General features: G+C 44.2%; 1 protein-coding gene across 2 annotated transcripts in view; it reads right to left on the bottom strand.

Annotated features, from left to right (window-relative positions):
• Glb1l2 (galactosidase beta 1 like 2) overlaps window positions 1-22,637 on the bottom strand; it is a 59,269-nt gene extending 36,632 nt beyond the window's left edge. For both annotated transcript variants that reach the window (XM_070038381.1, XM_070038382.1), the window contains exons 1-5: window positions 22,521-22,637; window positions 9,244-9,441; window positions 7,698-7,766; window positions 7,035-7,130; window positions 4,735-4,843 (exon numbers count right to left, since the gene is read on the bottom strand). In XM_070038381.1, the coding sequence (XP_069894482.1) occupies window positions 4,735-4,843; window positions 7,035-7,130; window positions 7,698-7,766; window positions 9,244-9,441; window positions 22,521-22,606 (558 nt within the window). In that variant the 5' untranslated portion in view covers window positions 22,607-22,637. The remainder of the gene's footprint in view (window positions 1-4,734; window positions 4,844-7,034; window positions 7,131-7,697; window positions 7,767-9,243; window positions 9,442-22,520) is intronic.
• Between the last annotated feature and the right edge of the window lie 163 nt (window positions 22,638-22,800).

Below are 22,800 nucleotides of genomic sequence, written 5' to 3'. Positions count from 1 at the left end.
GATCTGAGGATTGTGGTTCAAAACGTTCATCTCCAATTAACTACCAAAAACAGCCAAAAGTGGAGCTGTGGCTCAAGTGATATACCCTGAGCAAAAAGAAGCTCAGGGAAGGTGCCCCAGCCCTCAGTTCAAACCCTCAGACTGTCACCAAAAAGAAAAGAAAATTCTAACACATGCTGCACCATGGATGAACCTTAAAAACATTGTGCTAATTGAAATAAGCCAGTCATAATACTGAATGATTGCACCCACATGAGATGGATAGAATAAATTCTCAGAGACCTAAGAGAATGACAGTTGCTAGGAGCTGAAAAGGAGAAGTGGGGCGTTTAATGGGTACTTTTAGTCCATTGCAACCACTGCACCATCCAATATGTTCTGGAGGTACGATGGTAGCAATGGACTAAATGTTTGTGTTTCCTCAAAATTCTTACGTTGAAATCATAATCTCTGATGGTATTACAAGATGGATTCTTAGCCACATACCAGTGGCTAGCACTTACAATCCTTTGCTACTCAGGAGACTGAGGCCAGGAGGGTGACAGTTCAATACAATACAATACAAGTTCATGGACTTCATCTCCAATTAACTACCAAAACGCTGGACTGGGGGCATGGCTCAAGTGTAAAGTGCCAACCATAAGCAAAAAACTGAGCAAGAGATTAAGGTCCTGAGTTCAAGCACCCAGGCTAGCAGGAATAAATAAATAAATAAACAAACAAATAAGTGGAATCTTGAGCCAGGTACCAGTGGCTCATGTCTATAATCCTAGCTACTCAGGAGGCTAAGATCCGAGAATTGCAGTTCAAAGCCAGCCCAGGCAGAAAGTCCATGAGACTCTTATCTCTAACCACAAAACCACAAAAAACTGGAAGTGGATCTGTGGCTCAAGTGGTAAGCACTAGCCTTGAGCACAAAAGCTCGGGAACAGCACCCAGGCCCATAGCTCAAGCCCCAGGACTAGGGGACGGGGGACGGGAGGGGGGGGGCCAAGAGGTGGAATCTTGGAGAGAAGCTTAATTCATGGGTCACTCATGAGTGTATTAGTGCCCTTATAAAAACCCAAAGGAGGAAATGGCTCTAGAGTTCAAGTGGTAAAGCACTCACCTTGAGCACAAAGAGGCTCAGGGACAGTGCTCAGGCCCTGAATTCAAGCCCCAAAACTGACAAAAACAAAACAAAACAAAGAGCTGAAGATGTAAATCAGTAATGGCACATTTGCCTAGAATACATAAGTCACAAGTCTCTGGAGTTCAATCCACAGAACTGTGAGCAAAAAAATTCTGTTGCTTTTCACTCATCAAGCTGATGGTACTTTGTCATGGAAGACTGAATTAATGATGTGAATATAATAGTTGCCCCATTATCTGTGGTTTTGTTTTGTAGGTTTCCATTATCCATACTCAGCTGTAGTATAAAATATTTTCCCCCCCAGGGCTGAGGACTGAACCCAGGCCCTTGCGCGTGCCGGGTGGGCACCCTTCCACTGGGCTAAACCCCCAGACCCTGTAGTATAAAATATCAAATGAAAAAAATCCCACTAACTTTGGTGTTTTTTTTTTTTTTTTAGACAACATTTCTTTGTTTAATTGATTTCCAGCAACAAAAACAAATTCAAGTTCACAAAAACTTAACAGCATACCATTATTATAATAACAAATAAACATGCTGAATATCTTCAGGTCATGTTAAATAGTGCCCTGAAATAAAATAAAAAATAAATAAAAAATACTGCTTTTCTATCACCTTGAAATACAGTACCACCAGTAGTTTCAAATTTTCAATATAACTACTCAAGTTAATAGCATCAAGGAAAGAGGAAACAATATTTTTTTTGTTTTATCATGTAAGATGGAAGTTCCTACATCTGTCTCGGAAGTATCCTAACAGACTGAAAGAACCAAAACAAACCATCTTTCTTCTACCTATTAGCTATTGTTAAGAGCAACGATAGTGTCATTCCTAATTTTGTCTAAGCTACTAATTATTCCTTTGGTCCCCTTAGTCACTTAAAAATTGAGAATACTTTCAAAGTCAACAGATAGAGCAAATTTTGATCTAGCATTCTAATTCAATATTTTTGTACTTTTCTCCAACTTTTTCTTTGGTGGGTTTTTTTTTTGTGTTTTTGTGCCAATACTGGGGCTTGAACTCAGGATCAGACTCTGTCTCTTAGCTTTTTTGCTCAGGCATTCCACCACTTGAGCCACAGCTCAACTTCAAGCTTTTTGCTGGCTAACTGAAGATAAGAGATAAGAGTCTCATGGTCTTTTCTGCTTAGGTTAGCTTCAAACCACAATCCTCAGATCTCAACCTGAGTAGCCAGGATTTACAAGCTTTAGCAACCAGTGCCCAGCCCATAAGTTTTAAAACTGTGCTTAAATATAATGTGGTGAGTAGTAATGAAATCATGCACTATCACACCCTATTCACCCGGATAAATGACTCATCCCTTTGTCCAGTGTATCCACACTCTATATACCTGCCTGTTAGCACTTCAGCAATCTCAGCCATCAGATCAGCTGTCACAGTATCCCAGTGATTGTGTTTCAATAACCCTTACTTTATTTAAAAATGGTACCTAAGTACGAGATTAGTGATCATCCTAATTAGTGGTAATCTTATTACATTATTGTTATAAATGTTCTACTTTGTGACCAATTATTGTTGCCAATGTCTTACTGTGTCTGATTTATAAATTAACCTTTAATTTTAAGTATATATACACATAAGTATTTTAAGTATATGTACATACTTAAAATTCATATATATGAATTTATTATATATTCATATATAAATTTATTATTCATACATTCATATATATGAATGGTTATTAGTGAATATAATAATGACTATTATTCATGCATATAAATAATAGCAAATATACATTTATTATATAGCACAAGTTGCATTTCTCCTGTCCTTGCTTTCGGGCATCCACTGAGGGTCTTGGAATATATCCCTCACTGATAGGGGGATCACTATATAAATCATTGCAGCTGGTCTATACATGCAAAGTGCCCAATTTTATGTTATATATATACTCCACAATGGAAATAAGTAAAATAATTTTGCTATTCCTGAAAAAAAGCTTGTATATACTATTGCAGTGCCTAAGAATGTGTCATTTATACTACTGCAGTGCCTAAAAATGTGTCTGAACTGTTTTCTCAGAATAATAGCCTTCCTTGCTCCCTTACCTCTGCCTCTACCACCCAATCTACTGCTGCCACCTGCTAAATCATCTAGGTAAGTCCATCTTCCTTGTAAAAATATAGGCCAATAACTTCCAAATTTCTCCCTCTCTTTGTCTCTCTTCTCTCCTTTCCTCTTATTTCTTGTTTGTGTGTGTGTGTGAGCACGTGTGCACATGTGTTGATATTAGGGCTTAAACTCAGGGTCTGGGTGCTACCCCTTAGTATTTGTGCTCAGATCTAGCATTCTACCACTTGAACCACAGCTCCACTTCTGGCTTTTTCATTTGTTAACTGTAGTTAAGAGTCTCATGGACTTTCCTGCTGGGTTGGCTTCAAACTCTGATCCTCAGAACCTAACCTGAGTACTTAGGATTACAGCCACTGGCACCTGGCTATGAGAAGTTTGGTACTAGAGTAGTTCTGTACTGACAGCTTGCTTCTTTAATAATTAGATCTGCCAATTTTAGAAAATAAAGGCACCCAGTTACATTTAAATTTATAATGAATAATTTTTTAGTGTAAGTAGGGCTAATATAATATTTGGAGTACAGTTATAACTTAAAGTTATTCCCCACTTATCTGAAATTCAAATTTAACTGGCTATCCTTTGTTTTATCTGGCAGTAGTTCACTTTGGTTTATGTGTACTATGAGTGTTCTAAACAATTAACTCAAGAGCAATTTTTCATTGATGTACTAATTTTTTATTGATGTGCTAATTTTTACATAAGTAATTAGATTAATTATTCTAATTCCTGCTTTTGTTGCTTCCAATTATTACATAACATACTGAGATACTTTCTCCCATTTATTTTAACTTTCATTTGGGGTTGGTTTTGGTTTCATTTTGTTTTGTCTTTTGTGGGGCTTTTTTTGGGGGGGTCGGTTTTGGTTCTGGTAGGTTTTGAACTAGGGACCAGGGCACTCCTCCTTAGCATTTTCACTCAAGGCTGGAACTCTATTACTTGAGCCATACCTGCACTTCTATCTTTTCATAGACTTTTCTGCTTGGGCTGGCATTGAACCCATCAGATTGCAGCCTCCTGAGTAGCTACGATTACAGGTTTGTATTGAATGGCAAATGGGTATTATGCAGCATCTATTGGTCACAGAGAGAAGTACCTTAAAAACCATTACAAAGCTTCTACTGTCCTCTCCATGGCCTGTTGGTCTATGCTCTGCTCTGCGCAGAATCAAACCACTAAACTACTGAGACAGTGGTAGATGAGTGTTTTCAGTTATCAAGATTCCTATCCACTCATCTCCAGTGGGAGCTCTGGGACCACATGGAGCAATGTGAGTGCGCTATCTGCCCTTTTAGCACTGGCTGAGATCACACTGAAATGCATAGCTCTTTGAAGCAGCAACTGCTACAGGCTTGCCCAATTCTAACTCTAAATCTCAGGCAGTAAGGAAGAGTATATCCCCGTGTTAAAAAGAACTACATGGCTCTTATCTGAGCACTAACCTAGGCAAGGTTAGGATACCTTCTACCTAGAAGAAGACAAATGAAGATCAAAAAGTCCTTCGCTTTTACCTGGAGAGGGACTACCCTGGACATCAGGTGATCAAAGTAGAGGTCTACTGCTTCTGTGAAGCCCTTGTAAGTTGTTCTCAGCTTCATGCTAGGATCTTGGAGTAGCCAGCTTGAAGATAAAAGGAAGAAAGGGGGACATTAGCATCTGGGTCTTTGGGTTGACCTCAGGCCAGGTGACAGCACATGGAGAAGGAAGCAACTTCATAAAATTGAAGAATGAGACTGGAGACCAGTCCCAAGTCCAGAAACAAGGCAACTGTTTCGGAAATGAGAATGCCACAGTGCCAGCCCACATTGTCTGTTTCCTAACCCACAGATTCAGCCCTAGCAAGTCCATTACCAGCTTCCTGGCTACAGGCTCTATCACTGTCAGGCAGTGGGAAACACTTTGCCCTGGACTCAAGGCCCATATCTCACTCATTTATAATGTAATCCCTTCACAAAAAGGTGATGCCAAGCTGGGTGAGAAGATTCATCTAAAAAAATCCAGCTCAGGAATCAGAGGCAGGAGAAAAACAAGTCTGAAGCCAGTCTGGGTTCTACCATACAGTCTAGTCTCTCTGTGTCAAAAAGAAATAAAAAAACAAAGCCAAGCACTGGTGGCTCACATCTGTAATCCTAGCTACTTCAGAGGCTGAGATCTGAGGATTATGGTTCAAAGCCAGCCCAAGCAGGAAAGCCTATGTGACTCTATCTCCAATTAACCACACACAAAACAAAAACAGAAAACAGAAGTGGAGCTGTGGCTCAAGTGGTAGAGGACTAGACTTGAGGAAAAAGGAAGGAAAAAAAGGTTACTGACAGTGCCTAGAATGAGATCAAGCCCCAGGACTAGAAAAATAAAAATAAAAAATGGGTTAGGAATCACTGGAACCAGACTGGAAAAGACCCAAACACATCCTTCCCAAGTTACTCAGAAAAATGAACCTGACCCAGAGACTGACTGGCTGGCTGGGGGACTTACTTGCAGGAGCAGCACTGGGCCTTCAAAACTCTGCCTACAAGTAGCCACAGGAGAGCCTGGGAAAGTCTCTCCCCACTCTATGGTGTGAGTACCAATACTCAGAGGAACACAGCACCATAGAATAGTTAGTTCCAAAGCTGGAAGTTGAGATCTTCTTTCTCTGGTGAAGCTGTAAGAAAAAAAGCCTCTGCACCTTCTGCCTGATTTGGAAGCCCAGAACATGGTCAGTATACGTGGTACACAACGGAAAGGGAGGCAGGGTCTACCTGGCTTTCACAAGGAAGGAGGCATCATACAGGCCTAGAGCTCCTCCTGGGGTCTAGCCCAGTGGGTCCCTCATGAATTGACAGGTGCCCCCTGCAGGGAAATCTCAGAGAAAAGTCGCTGCTGCTTCTAAGTTAAGAATGTTAAACCCTGTTGTCCTCTGGTGCCCTGCTCCAGCTGAGCCCCTAGGAAAAAGCTGACCAGGTGCAGATTTCTAATCCCCAGGAAGGGGGCAGACACTCTGGCTGTGTTCTCAGCCAGCTCAGAGGCCTGATCCTGGATACTGAGAGATGGAGAGAGAAGGCTCTCCTTAGGGAAGAGTGAGTAGAGCTGGAAACAGAGAGGAAACGAGGCCAGGGCTCAGTGTTTGTGTTGTGCAGAGTCAGTTTCCTGGGAGACCTTGGGGCCAACAGGCTCAGTCTTCTTTCCTCCTGGGGCAGCAAGGAATGAGGAGGCTGGGACTAACACTGGGGACAGAGTGAGGTTAGAGAGCTTATACCGTTAAGGAGAGAATCTTTTTACTGAAAATAAAGGCAGTAACAAGATGAATGGTCCTAACTGACTGATTCCTGCCCAGGTTGCTACTGCAACCCAGAGCACTCAGCATAAGAGACTCACCTGGGAAGATCAGACATTAGGAAACTGGAAGAAAACAGTAACAAGAGCATCTCTTTTACTTTCCCAGTACTAGGACTTTTAATAAATGAGTGGTAATATCCCTAAGAAACAGACAGGTACAAGTTTGATTTTTCCCATTTTGTAACAGGCTGCTAAGATCCAGAGGGGATCAATGACTTGCCTGGGGTCCCAACTCCAGAATTGGGCCCAGAAGGACAAAGTGTTTCAGAATGATCAGCCTTCGTGTTGTTGATAAAAATAACCAATGAGATTGTGCATGGGCAGTTACTGGTATCATTCAAAATGGCCCCTCCTGGGAGTTACTTATTCTGGAAAGCAAGCTCAGCACAGAATGGAAACTGTACCTCAAAACAAACTAGAGCAACATCTCTGAATATTCTGCACTAGCATTGAGACACTTCAAGTTACTTTGCAGCCCCTTAGCCCCGCTTACCTGGGCAAGCCCCCGAGGTCGATCTCACTGCAGATGTAGGGGCCTGGTCGCAGAATCACCCACAGCCCAATCTCTGCAGCCATCAAGATAAAAGCCCTGAGGAGGGAAACCAAGTCAAGTCCCCTCCAGATGGTCCAAGAGGAGAGATAGTGTAGGAGGAACCCACAGCTATTACAGGCTCCTTTCTTTCCCAACCAGGGAAACTGGAGGAAGGAGGCACTGGAGTGCTACCAGGTTGGAGCCCAGAGACTCTGGGAAGTGGTTTGTACTGATCCCAACACAGTGAGCAAATGACATCAGACAGGGTACAGAATAGATGTCTTCTGACCCAGAAGCAGCCCCCCACCCAGCCCAAATGGCTAAAGAGCACTATAGAGCTGGGCAACACCTGGGGTCTTGGGTTCACTGAGCTTCACTGGAGAACAGGTAGCAGAGGATGCAGACTCAAGTCCCCAGGTGACAAATAGGTCATGGCTCAGAAGCATCCAGGGCTTGGAGGCAGAGCCTCTCAGCATCCTGAGAACAAGGCACCAACCCCAGTCCTTCCAGTTCTCAGCCTGAGCTGAGACATGTCTAGGACTCCTCATCAACCCCAGGTAGCCACCTCTAGCCACTCCCCAACCCTCGCTCAGGCCATGTCACAAAAGCAGCAAGACCACATACTCAAGATCCAGGTTCCCAGAGAAGTTGAATTTGCCTCTTTCTGGCTCATGGAGGTTCCATGGGACATAACTGTAAAAGGAAAGATAATTAAAGACAAGAGTTTATCATTGGTCTCACTTTGCCTCCAGGATTACCTTTTTATCCCTAAATCCTTTTCTGATGGCTGAAGGTATGTTTCTTAATGCCTTCTGGCCCAGAACTGAGAACTAAGGAAACAGACCTGAAGGTAATAGAGAAGCTGAGGTCCAAGGTAAGTCCCAAGGGACTGACCAGGTATCTCCTTAGGAGAAGAAAGACAGTCAGCTAGACTTGGGTAAAACATGACATATACAGGAAGAAAGTCTGGCTCTTTAACCACAGGTTGCTTGCTACCCCTACCTTTCACTGGAGAGAAAAAAGGAATTCATCAGAAAATAAATAAATAAAAAGGTGAAAAGAAATTTCGGCTTTCAGTCATAGTTTTACTAAAGCACACAGATTTCCAAAGTTTGCAACAGAATAGTTCTTTTTTTTTTTCTTTTTTTTTTTTTGGGGGGGGTGGTAGGGGGAGAAAGGTCAGCCCTGAGGTTTGAACTCTGGGCCTGAGCACTGTCCATGAGCTTTTGTGCTCAAGGCTAGCTCTCTACCACTTGAGCCACAGGTCCACTTCGGGCTTTTTTTTTTTTTTTTTTTTTTGCAGTTTAGTAGAGATAAGAGTCTCATGGACTTTCTTGCCCAGGCTGACTTCAAACCAAGATCCTCAGAAAGAGGAATATTGAAACTGTAGACAGGTGGCCTCTCACGCAGCTGACCCCAAAAGGACTATACACATCTGTGGCACAGATGGGCTGGAGTTGTTTGTGAAAATACCATTTGTAGTATCTTGTAAGAAGAGGAAGAGACACCAGGAATCCACACTCTGGAAAAGCCATGTAAAGGTAAGGACAAGATAGCATTCTACAAGCCAATTGGAACAGCTCCCGATCCACACTTTGATCTCTGATTTCTAGTCTCTAGAATCATGAGACAATAGATTTGTCCTTCAAGTCATTCACAAATAAATATTTATGATCTCTGAATCACTTCCTACATATACACTTTATTCTTACCTCTTTTGTTGGTGGTGGTGGTGGGGCTTGAACTCAGGGCCTGGGCACTGTCACTGAGCTCTTTTGCTCAAGGTTAGTACTCCACTATTCTGAGCTACAGCTCCACTTCTGGTTTTTGAGTGGTTAATTGGAGATAAGAGTCTCACGGGGACTTTTCTGCCCAGGTTGGCTTTGAATCATGACCCTCAGATCTCTGCCTCTTGAATAGCTAGAATTACAGGCATGAGCCACTGGCATCCAGCTTCTATTCTTTTGAATAATACTGCTATTTGGTTGATCTTTTCATGCCTACAGTATTAATAAAGAGTTCTGTGGGGCCCCTGAGGGAGGGGAACACTTACCCTGCAGACCTTAGCAGAAGGCTTGGGCTGGCTTCCCCTCTTACATTTTTCCTCCTGTAGACAACTACGAGCCCATGTTTGGGAGCCAGGCTTGGGGAGTAGGGATATTGCACTCACGTGGTAAGGGTATTCAAGCCACAGGCTCTCATCTTAAGCAAGCGGTCCCTCCAGTATTCCTTAGGTACACGGAAATAGTGTATGGAGCCCCCAAAGATCCAGAAGGTGGAGTCCTCCAGCATGAAGTTCTGCCCTTTGGCTTGCAGCCCCAACTGCCGATGCCGGAGCCATGGAGGAATGAGAGTGCTCCAGTCCAACCTGAGAAGACAAAGGGCCTTCCTGGAGCCTGGGAGCTGCCAGGCAGACGCAAGCACCAGTATGGGGAGGAGATCAGCCTCCTTGCCTCCTTCACAGATCCAGCTTTCACATCTCAAAGAAGCCTGCTCCCAGAGGCACAGCTCCCACCCTCCCACCTAACCAAACCTTGGAAGATGTCTTCCTTCAGCACCATTCGCTGGGCTGCGGCCCGCTGCAGGGGAAGAGCAAGCTGACACCAGGAACAAGACAAAGACAGGCTCAACATGAAGACGCATGTGCTACAAGGAGAGAGGATGAGGCAGGGTCATGCTACATGGGACAGGGAAGAAGACTAATTCTAGACTAGGGACTTGACTCAGGAGAAGCTGCAACCCCCAGGCTTCTACCACAGCCATCTGACTAAACATAAAAGCAGCAGCTACTAGAAAACAATACCTCCGAACCCTCTCACGGCCACAGCCACCAGCCCTGGGATGCAGATACCTGAAAAGAGGCATTAAGTCATTGGCCAGACTTCCAAGACTTAATTAATTTCTGAAGAAATTGTGTCAGTTACAAGACAACCCAGTATAACCCAGTGGGTCAGAATAACTTCTAGGGAGCTACAGTTTCCAGCCAGGAGGCTAGGACAGTTGAAGAGAGAAAACAAGAACTGGAGTGAGTCAGTGCAAAGACATCTTTTTCCTTGATCCCTTTTCAGACAGGTCCTGGCACTAGAAGGCATATCTCCAGGCTGGGTGTCTCTGCATAAAAAGTTCCCTGAGTTTCAGGAGAGATTGGGTCCTGATGGCCACACAGGGAAAGGTAGATAGGACATCACTAACCATTTGGGAATTTTCTAGAACTACTTATGGAGAAATAAATCATTTTCAGCCAAGTGCCAGTGGCTCATGCCTATAATCTTAGCTACTCAGGAGGCTGAGATCTGAGTGTCGTGATTCAAAACCAGCACAGGCAGGAAAATCTATGAGACTCTTATCTGCAATAAACTACTCAGAAAAAGCCAGAAGTGGCGCTGTGGCTGGAGTGGTAGAGCACTAACCTTAAGAATAAAGAGGTGCAAGGATGGTGCCTAAGCCCGTAATTCAAGCCCCAGGACTGGGAAAAGGGAAGAAGGAAAAAGAAGGAAAAAGAAGGAAAAAGGAGGAGGAGGAGGAGGAGGAGGAGGAGGAGGAGGAGGAGGAGGAGGAGGAGGAGGAGGAGGAAGAGGAGGAGGAGGAGGAGGAGGAGGAGGAGGAGGAGGAGGAGGAGGTCATTTTTACCTGTTCTTCCTACTTCTCACAGACCCAGCCTCAAAACTCACACCAATACTACAGGAGTATACCTCTGCTCATCACCTGTGTACAAGAGACCTAATATCCATACTTTTTTTTCCCTAAAGACAAAAGTGCCACCTCCCACAAGTGATTTATAAATGATTTGTGAGAGCCACCTATGGAGACTGAAAACCAAAGCAACATCTGAACATGGAAGACTGGACACAAATCCCTGGCAGCACTGTCCCCTGACATTAAGGACAGCATCCTTGGGAATGTTAAGTTTCTTCCTCTGGAATATGACCAATGCCTGTCACCACTGCTTAGAAAGGTGCTATGAGGGTCAGGTGACAGGAGACACTGGCATGTGAACTCAAGGTGTCTTGCCAGTATCTGGAAGACATTTGTGATAGCAGTGTATATCATAGAGAAGAGCTTTGGTGGGTTTTATTTCCTTAATAAAAGATACTCCCAACCTTCCCATTTTCTCCATTTCTCCATTTTGAAAATACTCCCATTTTCTCCATTTGAGTATGAAAAATGTTATTGCCAGGCTATCTTAATACAGTTTCAAAAATGCACAGTAAAGGATTCTGTACACTGAGATACTTCTGGACCCAATCCAGGCCCTCAGCCAGGGGTTAGCCAAACTCAGCCATGGACCAAATTCCACCTGCTTAAGTCAAAAGAATTAAAAGAGGTATTGGGAAACAAAAAATCACAACTTCACACTTTAGTATTTTGGTGTGTATGCTGATACAAGGGCTTGAACTCAGGGCCTTTTGCAGTTTGAGTCACGCCTCCACTAGCATTTACAAAGACTCTAACTGGCACATTGCCATATCTGCTGTCTACATACAGCTGCTTTGGGGTACAGTTAGGTAGATGCAATAGAGACTACATGACCCACAAAGTTGAAACCCTGCCAACTACTGTCCTAGTAGGTGGAGCTCTAGGTTACTCAGATCACATGCTGGGGTAACCACCCGGCACCTATCTGGATCTTCCTTTAACTGTTCCTTTTCTTTTCCGCAGGCTCTTCCCTTTGATTATGAACTCCTGACTGTTTGAAGCTGCCCACATCAGAAAGGATCACTCCTTTTATGTCAACCTTATTTCCTCCAAGGAACACACTCTGCCTTTCTGTCTGCCCTCCATGCCTGAGGCCCTCAACAGGCTCACCTTACGCCCTCCCCTGAGTCCCCACTCAGGTTCCTGCTAGGCTTGCCTCAGGCTAATATAAGCACAAATTGCAGGGACAGATTTTTTTTTTCTTAAAAATGGTTTTCCAGGGCTGGGAATGTGGCTTGGTGGTAGAGTGCTTGCCTCACAGGTATGAAGCCCTGCGTTCGATTCCCCAGTACCACATACACACAAAAGGCTAGAACTGGCGCTGTGGCTCCAGTAGTAGAATGCTAGCCTTGAGCAGAAGAAGCTCAGGAACCAGGCCCAGAGTTCAAGCCCCAGGACTGGCAAAAAAAAAAAAAAAAAAAAAATGTATTCCAAAGCTGGGTGCCATTTCCTCAGACCTATAATCCTCACTACTCAGGAAGCTGAGATCTGAGGATCAAGGTTTAAAGCCAGCCCAGGCAGAAAAGTCCCCATGAGACTCTTATCTCTAATTAACCACTCAAAAACAAGAAGTGGAGCTGTGGTTCAAAGTAGTAGAGTGCTAGCCTTGAGAAAAAGAGCTCAAGGATGGTGCATAAGTCCTGAGTTCAAACACCACAACCAACAACAAGAAAAAAAGGCATTTTGGCTAGATAAAGTGGTATACCCCTGCTCTGGAGAATCACTAGTTCAAGGTCACCCTGAGCTACACATAGAGAACCTGTTTCAAACAAAAATAAAAAGTGAAAGTCAGGCACCAGCTACTCACTCAGGATGCTGAGCTCAAGGATCATGGCTTGAAGCTAGTCAGGACAGGAAAGTCCATGAGACTCTTATCTCCAATTAACCACCAAAAAGAAGTAGAGCTGTGACTCAAGTGGTAGAATATAAGCCATGAGTGAAAAAGTTCAGGGACAGTGCTCAGTCCTTGAGTTCGAGCCCCAGGACTGGCACAAAATAATTAATTAAATTCACTAGTAAACAAGGCACCAGTGGTTCATACCTGTAATCGTAGCTATTCAAGAGGCTGAGAAGCCAGCCAGGGCAAGAAAGTCCATGAGACTCTTTTTTTTTTTTTTTTTTTTTTGGTCAGTCGTGGGGCTTGAACTCTGGGCCTGGGAGCTGTCCCTCAGCTCTTCAGCTCAAGGCTAGTGATCTACCACTTGAGCCACCGTGCCACTTGCAGTTTTCTGAGTGGTTTATTAGAGATAAGAGCCTCATGGACTTTCCTGCCCAGCTTGGCTTTGAACCGTGATCCTCAGATCTCAGCCTCCTCAGTAGCTAGGATTACAGGTGTGAGCCACAAGCCCCTGGTGTATGAGACTCTTTATCTCCAATAAACCACTCAGAAAAAAATCCAGAAATGGAGCTGTAACTAAAGTGGTAGAGTGCTTGCCTTGAGCAAAAGAAATTCAGGGACAGTACCCAGGCCCAGAGTTCAAGCCCCAGGACCAGCAAATAGATAGAAAGACAGATAAGAAAGCAAGATACTTTGACAGTATGGAAGCTCTGCCAACAATGAACTATAGTGACCAGTCTAGGATGACTTCTCCAAGTGCAGTCTACAGAGTGCAGAGTATTTTCATCCACACAGTTTGTTAGAAATATATAAACTCTGGAGCCCTACTCATTCAACATCTGCATCCTATGTTAAAGGTGAAGAAGAACCACCCAGGCACTAGTGGCTTACACCTGGAATTCTAAATGCTCAAGAGACAGACAGACCCAAGACACTCTTATCTCCAATTAACCAACAAAAAGCTGGAACTGGTGGTATGACTCAAGTGGTAGAATGTCAGCCATGAGTATAAAAAGATTGGGGCTGGGAAGGTGGCTCAGTGGTAGAGTGCTTGCCTTGCATGCATGAGGCCCTGGGTTCAATTCCTCAGCACCACATAAGCAGAAAAACTTGGAAGTGGCGCTGTGGCTCAAGTGGTAGAGTGCTGGCATTGAGCTGAAGAGTTCAGGGACAGCGCCCAGGCCTAGAGTTCAGACCCCATGACCGACAAAAAAAAAAAGATCAACAAGAGCCTGAGGCCCCAAGTTCAAACCCTAGTATAAGCACAAAAAAGAACCAATCTATATTCTCTCCCTTAATATATAGACATTTAGTCTCTTACTCTAAGGAAATACAGTCTTTCTTTCCTCGTTCCTCTGTGCCCTCCTATTTTCTAGATATAAAAATATTTCTTTCCAGGCACTAATGTCTCACAGCTATAAACCTAGCTATTCAAGAGGCTAAGATTTGAGCATATAGGTTCAAAGCCAGCCTGGACAGATATAGCCCAGAGACTCTTACTACAATTAGACAGCAAAAAGCCAGAAGTAGAGCTACTGCTCAAGTGATAGAGTATTAGCCTTTAGTGCAAAAGTCAATCAAAAGGGTGAGGTCTTGAGTTCAAGACCCAGTAACAGCACACCAGTATACACACACACACACACACACACACACACACACACACACACACACACACACACACACACACACACACACACACATCTTAGTGCTTCTCAAGAGGCAAGAAATAAATATTGCAAATAAAGCAACCAAATAAAAATTGCTGTTATCAAATTCCAAAATCTGGAGAATTTAACAGCTTCCTTTCTGGAAATTTTCTGCTAGGTTACAGATGATACTTCAATTAAAAGAATGAATTTAGGGGCTGGGAAGGTGGCTCAGTGGTAGAGTGATTGCCTTGCATGAATGAGGCCCTGGGTTCGATTCCTCAGCACCACATAAGCAGAAAAAAGTCCAAATGGTGCTGTGGCTCAAGTGGTAGAGCACTGGCTTTGAGCTGAAGAGCTGAGGGACAGCGTCTAGGCCCAGAGTTCAGGCCCAGGACCAACCCAAAAAAAAAAAAAAATAGGATGAATTTAGTAGAAAGGAAGAATGATAAACACTGAGTATTAGATGATTCAAGTTAAAGCTTCCTGTTCCAAACCACAAAGCATCATGCCAATGATTATTAACCCTAATCATAATTATTAATACTAATGAGTCTCATATTAACTCCCATCATTTCCAGAGTAGTTCACTCAGTAATAATAAAATAAAGGAAATACCAACTGCATGGTTTAAAAGTCAAAGGGACTTCAAAGTTAGGCTTGTCACTAAAGAACTACCCAATCCCAGAGGAAGCCAAGGTGTTTTTGCTGGTTCTTAATGATCAGCACACTTGTGATTAACATTTTTTAGGAGAAAACCAGGGACACCTGTATTCTGTGGAGCTGAAGCCTATACTGGCATTCATTTGTGAGGTTTCTGTTGCTTCTCAGCTGGTTAAGAAAATGAGTAACAGGCCTTGTCCAGCCTTGTGGTCTCTGCTCAGGCAGGCTCCACTCAGCCATACGCTATACCTCCACTGGAAAGGGGGATGGCCATGTTCATCATCTAGGAGAGATTCCTAGAAAAAGACATTGTGTGTCCTGATTTCTGATAGGGCCTCGCATGGTAAAAGTCTTCTATGCCCCAGCCCCACCAGTTTCCTTTCAGCAAGTACAAACAAAGCATTATCATTCATATAGGCTGTGCAATGAAAGCATGAAGCTGAGGACATGAAAGAATCTCTGAGAATTATTACACCCTAGGCTGAGGAATTTTCATCAGGCTATGCCAGGCAGTGTGTGAAGCCTTCTGACACTTTATTACTGATCACTGAGATGGATCCTTTTATATATTTTTTTATTGTAAAGATACTGTACAAGGGGTAACCATTACATGGGTAAGGTCATGAGTCCATTTCCTATCGAGCATTGTTATCTCCTCCTTTATTATCCCCTCCTTTGTTTTTCTCCTACCATCCCTTCCCTCCCCACCTTCGCAATGAGATGGATCTTGAGGACAAAGGGTACAGGGCAGGATGAAGAAGGCAAGATGTCCCTGGGCATGATAAGAAGTGTCAGGTGGGCATGTTGGAATGAAAAGGGATACTTCTTTCTCTTTGGATGAGTTTTAAAGAGGGTCCTGTAGTATGACTGGGACAGGAAGAGCCCAGATATAGTTCCCTATTTGAACAAGCTCCTTGAATGAGGTGTGCTAAGCAGGACAGTCTTGAAATGCCTCTTGCCTGCTACAGGGCTCTCCTGTGGCAGCTGAAGATTCTGCCAACTCTTGATGGATTCCATGGCTTTACTTAGACCACAATCTTCTCCTCCAGGCATCCTTTCACCACACTGTCTTCCCAGACTCCAATGGAAGTTTCATGACCTGCAGTAGAGGCCAGGCAACCACTGTGCCATCTGAAGCAGGCCACAGGTAATGGCAAGTTGAATACCAGTCTGCAATTACTGGTCTCAATGGTTGACTCTATGAGTACTAGACATAACACATACTTGGTCCCCTGAGATGACAGCTTACAAGTTCAATTTCCAGGTAGATTGTGATCCTTACTGGAGCTTCCTAAGGCAGAGATTCAACTGATTCTGGGTCCAGGACAAATTAACTAACATGTCAACTGACTTCATTCATCCCATATGGATAAAGACCATAATTTTAGATGACAGGTCTATTAACCCCACCCCCAAAGGCCTCACCACATGTATAAATGTCCTCACTTAGGTTGTAAATGTAAATTTCTATTCACTGATCTCCAGATTCTGATTTGCCTATAGGTTCCCATGAAGTCCTATTTCCTGTTTCTTTATCCTAACTATTTGGGGCATCTCCATCCCACCCATCTGCAGCCCTGCTCTCTCTATCCTCAGCAGAGGAGGTGGAAGGCTTACAGAAGTGATTTATTCTTTGGCTCAGGCCTCTACTTCCAAATACTGACTCTTGGACCAATCATTGGGTCCCAAGAACTTGCTGCCCAGAGAAACAGAACCCAGTGCTGTGTCCAGACTAGCTTCCTGCATACTCCTAGTGTTTTAGACTCTTGCTTGCTGGGACTTGGACTTTCCATTCCCAAAGCAAGCACATGAATTCTACAGAGACAAAGGCCCAAGACATCACTGCAAGCATAGCACATCTGAGAAGCTTGCCAGCCAAGAACAGGCCTAACACCAGGCTCCAAGAATCAGGTCAAATGGCTGCCTACCTGACAAAGGGCAACATTTCCTAGATACTGTAGGAAAAATATACAGGAAGAAGTCTGTACTAGACCAACACCTTGAGATTTAATAGTGAGATAACAACATTTCTTCATTAAGAATCCACCACAGGGCTGGGAAGGTGGCTCAGTGGTAGAGCGCTTGCCTCGTGTGCCTGAGGCCCTGGGTTCGATTCCTCAGCACCACATAAGCAGAAAAAGCCAGAAGTAGTGCTGTGGCTCAAGTGGTAGAGCGCTAGCCTTGAGCTGAAGAGCTAAGGAACAGAGCCCAGGCCCAGAGTTCAAGCCTCACAAACCAACCAAAAAAAAAAAAAAAAGAATCCACCACAGGACAATGAAAACTACAGGGGTGTCCCGAGATGGTGTACTTCACTCTTGGGAAATTTTCCATTAATAATCTCATAAATCAATATATTATTGTATCTCAACCTAGGGATAAGTTAAAACTCTGATAACTCCAAGGGGCTCTGCTCTTAATAGCCACCCTCTCATCTTGGAATATTTCATACCTAGAAATGACTCTGAAATCCAGACCTCCCAACCTGCCATCTCTTCCACCTAAGCCCCCTCTTCCTTCCCTGCCACCAGATAATGGTTTCTTTTAAAGATATCATGTGCAGATATAAGAAGATAGCCATATGCATTTGTCCATTAGACACATAATTTATTTAAACAGCCCTCTATTGATGAGCATTGATTGTTTGCAATCTTTTGCCTACTAAACAGAGCTGTAGTGAATGTCTGTTGGATATATTTCTGTCAGAACTGCTGACCATAAGAGATATTCACTTTAATCTTGATAAGGTATTTCCAAAATAGCATATTCCATTTCTGTTGAGTCAGCATAAAGGTTATGCTGAGGTCGGCTCCATGGTCTACAGAAGGAAATTCTGTTTACTGTGTATAGGGATATATAGATTCTTGGGTCTCATAAGAACTAGCTTTTTTCTTATATACCTTTATTAATAAGTCCCATTTTTTTTTTAATATTTAACAGAGCCAGGAACCAGTGGCTCACATCTGTAATCCTAGCTACTCAGGAGTCTGAGATTTGAGGATTGCAGTTCAAAGCCAGCCCGAGCCAGAAAGGCCATGAGCCTCTTATCTCTACTAAACACACACACACACAAAAGCTGGAGCTGTGGCTCAAGTGGAAAAGTGCTAGTTTTAAGCCAAACAAAGCTCAAGGACAGCTCCCAAGCCCTGCCTCAGGACCACACACACACACACACACACACACACACACACACACACACACACACACACACACACACACACACACACACACACACACACACACACACACACACACACACACACACACACACACACACACACACACACCCCATTTTGTATTGTTTCCTGTCCCATGATGTCATTCCATTTCACACACACACACACACACACACACACACACACACACACACACACACACACACACACCCCATTTTGTATTGTTTCCTGTCCCATGATGTCATTCCATTTAGACCTATGGAACATTTCCAAGATCAGATGGAAGGATGGAAAGGTAAAAAGGAGCTCCTGGGTTCTAGAGTTCTTTTCAGGTACAAAATGCTTTGAACTCTTTCCATACTCCATCATCTCTTCAATGCTTCTCCAGACGAGCATCCAAGAAAACATAATGTAACTTTTAACATTTCATGAAAAACTTAGTGCTTTTAAGCCAGGTGCCAGTAGCTCACACCCGTAATCCTAGCTACAAAGGAGGCTGAGATCTGAGGATCATGGTTCAGACAGACAGGACAGAAAAATCTATGAGACTCTCATCTCCAATTAACAACCAAAATGCGGGAAATGGAACTGTGCTCAAGTGATACAGCACTAGCCTTGAGCAAAAAAGGCTCAAGGACAAAGCCCAGACCCTGAGTTCAAGCCTTAGGATTGTACCAAAAACGTGGGGGGTCGGAGGGGGGAAACACTTAAGTGATTTTATTTCACTTACTACTTCTTTGATCTGATGTGAGAACAAGTCTTTGGCCAACCTTTCCGATATATCTGCTGTCAAGACTATGGACTACTTTACTCTCAGTTTTCTGGGTATCCCAGTCCCTTAAATAAATAAACTCACCAATAATATCAATGCTTCAAGACAATGCTCATTTCCTTCATGATTGGCTAGCATGGCCCTGAGAAACTGCCAAAGCTAACACTTTCCCTGCACAAAATAGATCAGACATCCCATCTGAGCCATTGCTCTGGCTGCTATGCTTGACAGTTCCCAGATACCGAATACAGCACTAGAAGATGAAAGAGACAGCATTCAGAGTTTGAACATTCCAGAAACTATGAGTCAGGCCTCTAGCACAGTAGAGTCCTAGAGTCCTAGGCAAAGCTTATAAAATCCACAACCTCACAAAAGCTCAGTAGGAGAGACAGTTTATCCACATACCTTTGTTAGACAGGCTATGATTTAGATCAAGGTAAGTGACCTACCTAAGTTATCCACCTTTAACAAGGAGAAGGAGTTGATTGGTTTCCCTTTTCTTTGTTCAAAAAGAACTTGGGATCTGTATGGCATGGAACTGAGAGGAAATGAGTGTGATGCTGGCTGCCTTCTGGAGGCCTGCCCCCCTCCCTGTCACTCTGTCTCTCTCCCCTCCCCCTCCTACCCTCCCCTTCCTCCCTCCTTCCTTCCCTACCTCCCTGCGTCCTTCTCTCTCTCTCTTTTTCTCTCTTTCTTTTTCCTTTGCCAGCTAAAATTTCAAACATAAGACATGTAGAGGAGATTGAAGTATTGCTCGGTGATGCATTTTTATTAAGAAAAAAATCACCGTGGGAACCATGTTGTGATCATATCAAGCAGGCATTCTTGTGTTCATGGAGCAGTAAGAGGAAAGAAGATGCCAGGCAACTGGCTAAAATGCATGGATCTCAAAATAATGTGCTAAGTGAAAGAAGCCAAATGAAAGAGTACACATTTTGGGTCACATTTCCATAAAACTCTGTAGAATGGAAACCAACAACTGGTGGCAGAAAGCAACAAATCAGTGGTTATTTGGAGCCTGGGGATCAGGGTAGAATGGAGGGAGAAATCTGGAGAAGCTGATGTATATTTTCACTATCTTCATTTATAGTGCTGGTTTCCCAGGTGAAGACATAACTAGTATGTACACTTCGATATCATAATTATATTTCATAGAGGTACTTAAAAAAAAAAAAAGCACTTATTCAGTCTAAAAAGCCTAAGGCTAAAATCCTCCCCAGAAATCAATCTAGCCCTCATATTTCTTAGATGTGATGTAACCAAATACCTGACTATAAATCAAACAAAGGAAAAGTTAACAAAAGAAAAGGAAAAAAATGCTGAGGCCAAACAGATGCCCTCCCTCCCCCACCCTAGGTGCCCTCCAAATCCCTACCTTCTGGGGTCCAGGAGAAAGGCAGGTTCTCACAGCCAGGCTTGGCAAAGCTGTGAGCTGAGGAGCCAGTTCCTCATGACCTATATTCCACTGGCCACACCAACATTCCCCAACAGCAGCTGGGAGAGGCCCCTACTCCCACTCATGTAATGACCCAGTCAAGGCTGGGGTAAACAAGGTAAGTCATGAAGGAGATGAAGACTCTGTTCCTGCCAATTACCCCAACTATTAGAGCAACTTACAATCAGACAGAAGTTATTAGGATGATACAATCACAAGATAACAAAGATGTATATTCTGAAGATCCTAAGAGATGGCCTTGAGCTTGATTCTCTAGCCATAAGGGGTAGCAGAAACCTCAACTTTCTTAAGCAGTTCAAATGAATTCCCAGGTTTGAGTTGCAGATATTAATCCCCTGTTGCTATGCCTAGGCCACTCCAGAGGCCCTACTGTGACTCCTACTATGGACAATCCATTTGGGTGGAGACATAGTTAACTCACCACTCAGAAGGCAGGTTTCTTCCCAGCCTAGCCTACCACCCCATCTTTGACCTGACAGACAACAACAAACAGCCTCTTCTTTGTACCTTTTCCTTGGGCCTTGGAAGGCGTGCTACCTGACTAGTCTCAACTCCTCAATGCTGTCCCTCAGGGTGACTTGTTTGGGACCAGCACATGAACAGCTACACCCCTGATCAAGAATAAGCAAACAGTAGGCTACCTGGAGGTCTCCTGAACACCCTGCTGTTGCAATATGTTCCTGCTGTCTCAGATCTGAGTGCTTCTTCCGGGGGTTACATCAGCCTTACACCTCTTGGGAAGCTGGGGATCCTACAAGAGCCAGAACTTGTCTTCCAAATAAGAAGAGGCTAGAGATCACCTTTAAGAAGAGAAAAATCAGCCAGATGCGGTGGCTCACGCCTATAATCCTAGCTACTCAGAAGGCTGAGATCTGAGGATCAAGGGTCAAAGCCAGCCCAAGTAGGAGCTTATCTCCAATAAACCACCAGAAAACCGGTGCTGTGGCTCAAGTGATAGAGTGTTAGCCTTGAGCTAAAGAGCTGAGGGACAGCGTCCAGGCCCAGAGTTCAAGTCCCATGACCGACAAAAAAAAAAAAAAAGAAGAAAGAAAGAAAGAAAAGTCTTGAAACAACTGGCTCCTTCTACACCCCAGATTGAGAAAAGATCCATTTTCTCCTCCCAAAAATATTATGGCATTCTCATTATCTCAGAAACAAGTCATGTAAGTCAGGAAAAGGTGCAGTTTCTAAATGTGCTCATGTGGGGAAAAAAAAAAAAGCTCAAATTTTTAAGCTGTTATCTCCATTAAAAAAAAAAAATCTCTGTCTTCCAGTCAAAGTCCAGAAAGGTGAAGTAATGGGTAGAAAAAAAGAAAGAAGTCAAAGACAATGCTGCAGTGGTGTCTCTGCCACCAGTTCCCATGGCTCAGCCTCAGCTCAGCAATTCCAGGGCCAAACCATGCCATGTTGCTGGTCTGCTCCCCAGCAACAACAGACGTTTTGAATATGCAAAGTGCCAGGAATCCACCTGAAAGATAGTCAGGGCTGTAAACTCCTATAAATAGACACAGCTTAGAAAAATCCAGGAGTTGAGCACCCAGATAACTTTTACACTGACCATAGGTAAAAGCATTCCATCAATGAACCCCACCTCTCGCCATCAACTATTTGTTCAAAAGTGGGGTGGGAGCGAGGAGTAAACTGGTGATGTGAAAAGAGGTAAAACGAAAAGTTTCCCAATACTAGTCTGGTGTAACCAAATCAGGGCCTAGGATCTAGGACAACCATGGGCAACGACTTTATGACTGTGCTAGGCTACATTAATATTGCGCCATAACTGGAAACTTCTTGGCAGGCTCCGGAGGAAATGTGGGGGCCCTGGTGAATATTAGAAAGGGGTTAGGCAGAGGGCAGTGATGGGGGCATCTGAGAGGAATGTGATGCCAGTTCTGCCAACCTCCCCAGAACACTGAAAGTGTCGATCTGCAGCGGAGCTTGGCATCACAGGTACGTTGAATACGAAGTTCATTGTACAGATGCCTAGAGACTCTGGGGGCGACACCTGCTTGGTGTGTCACCGAGAGTCCTAGATCTCCGGGGACGGTCAAAGTGCCTGGAGGTGCAGAAGGACTCTTGGATGTTGGTAAGCTCTAAGAAAGAAGAGGCTGGGACTATCACCCGAGGGAGTTCGGGGTTGGCGCGGTGGAAACGAAAGGTGCTGGGGTGTGTGCAAGAGACACGGAGGCTGTGGGAGGGGCTCTCACCTGCGGAGCACCAGAAAGCTCAAGATGACCAGCAGCAGGAGTCCGAGTGTGCGGCTGGGCCTCCGCCGGAGGCTCCACGTGGTCATCGCGCGTTGCTTGCACGCAGAAGACCCAGGTTCCACGCTTCCAGTCTGCGCTGAACCGCGCGCGGGAGCCTCGGAGTGGTGGGCGGGGCCGCGCGCCGGTCGCCCAGGCAACCGTGCCGCGGCCCCGCAGGGTCCTCTGGCGCTCATTGGTTGTAGTCGGGACCCCGCCCTCAAGCCGAGGGGCCTCGGGAGAA

Source organism: Dipodomys merriami, unplaced genomic scaffold (assembly GCF_024711535.1).
Source record: "Dipodomys merriami isolate MVZ:Mamm:240054 unplaced genomic scaffold, mDipMer1.0.p SCAF_29, whole genome shotgun sequence".
Classification (NCBI taxonomy): Eukaryota; Metazoa; Chordata; class Mammalia; order Rodentia; family Heteromyidae; genus Dipodomys; species Dipodomys merriami.
The sequence above is the reverse complement of the archived record's forward strand: the minus strand, read 5'-3'. Positions and strand labels throughout refer to the sequence as shown.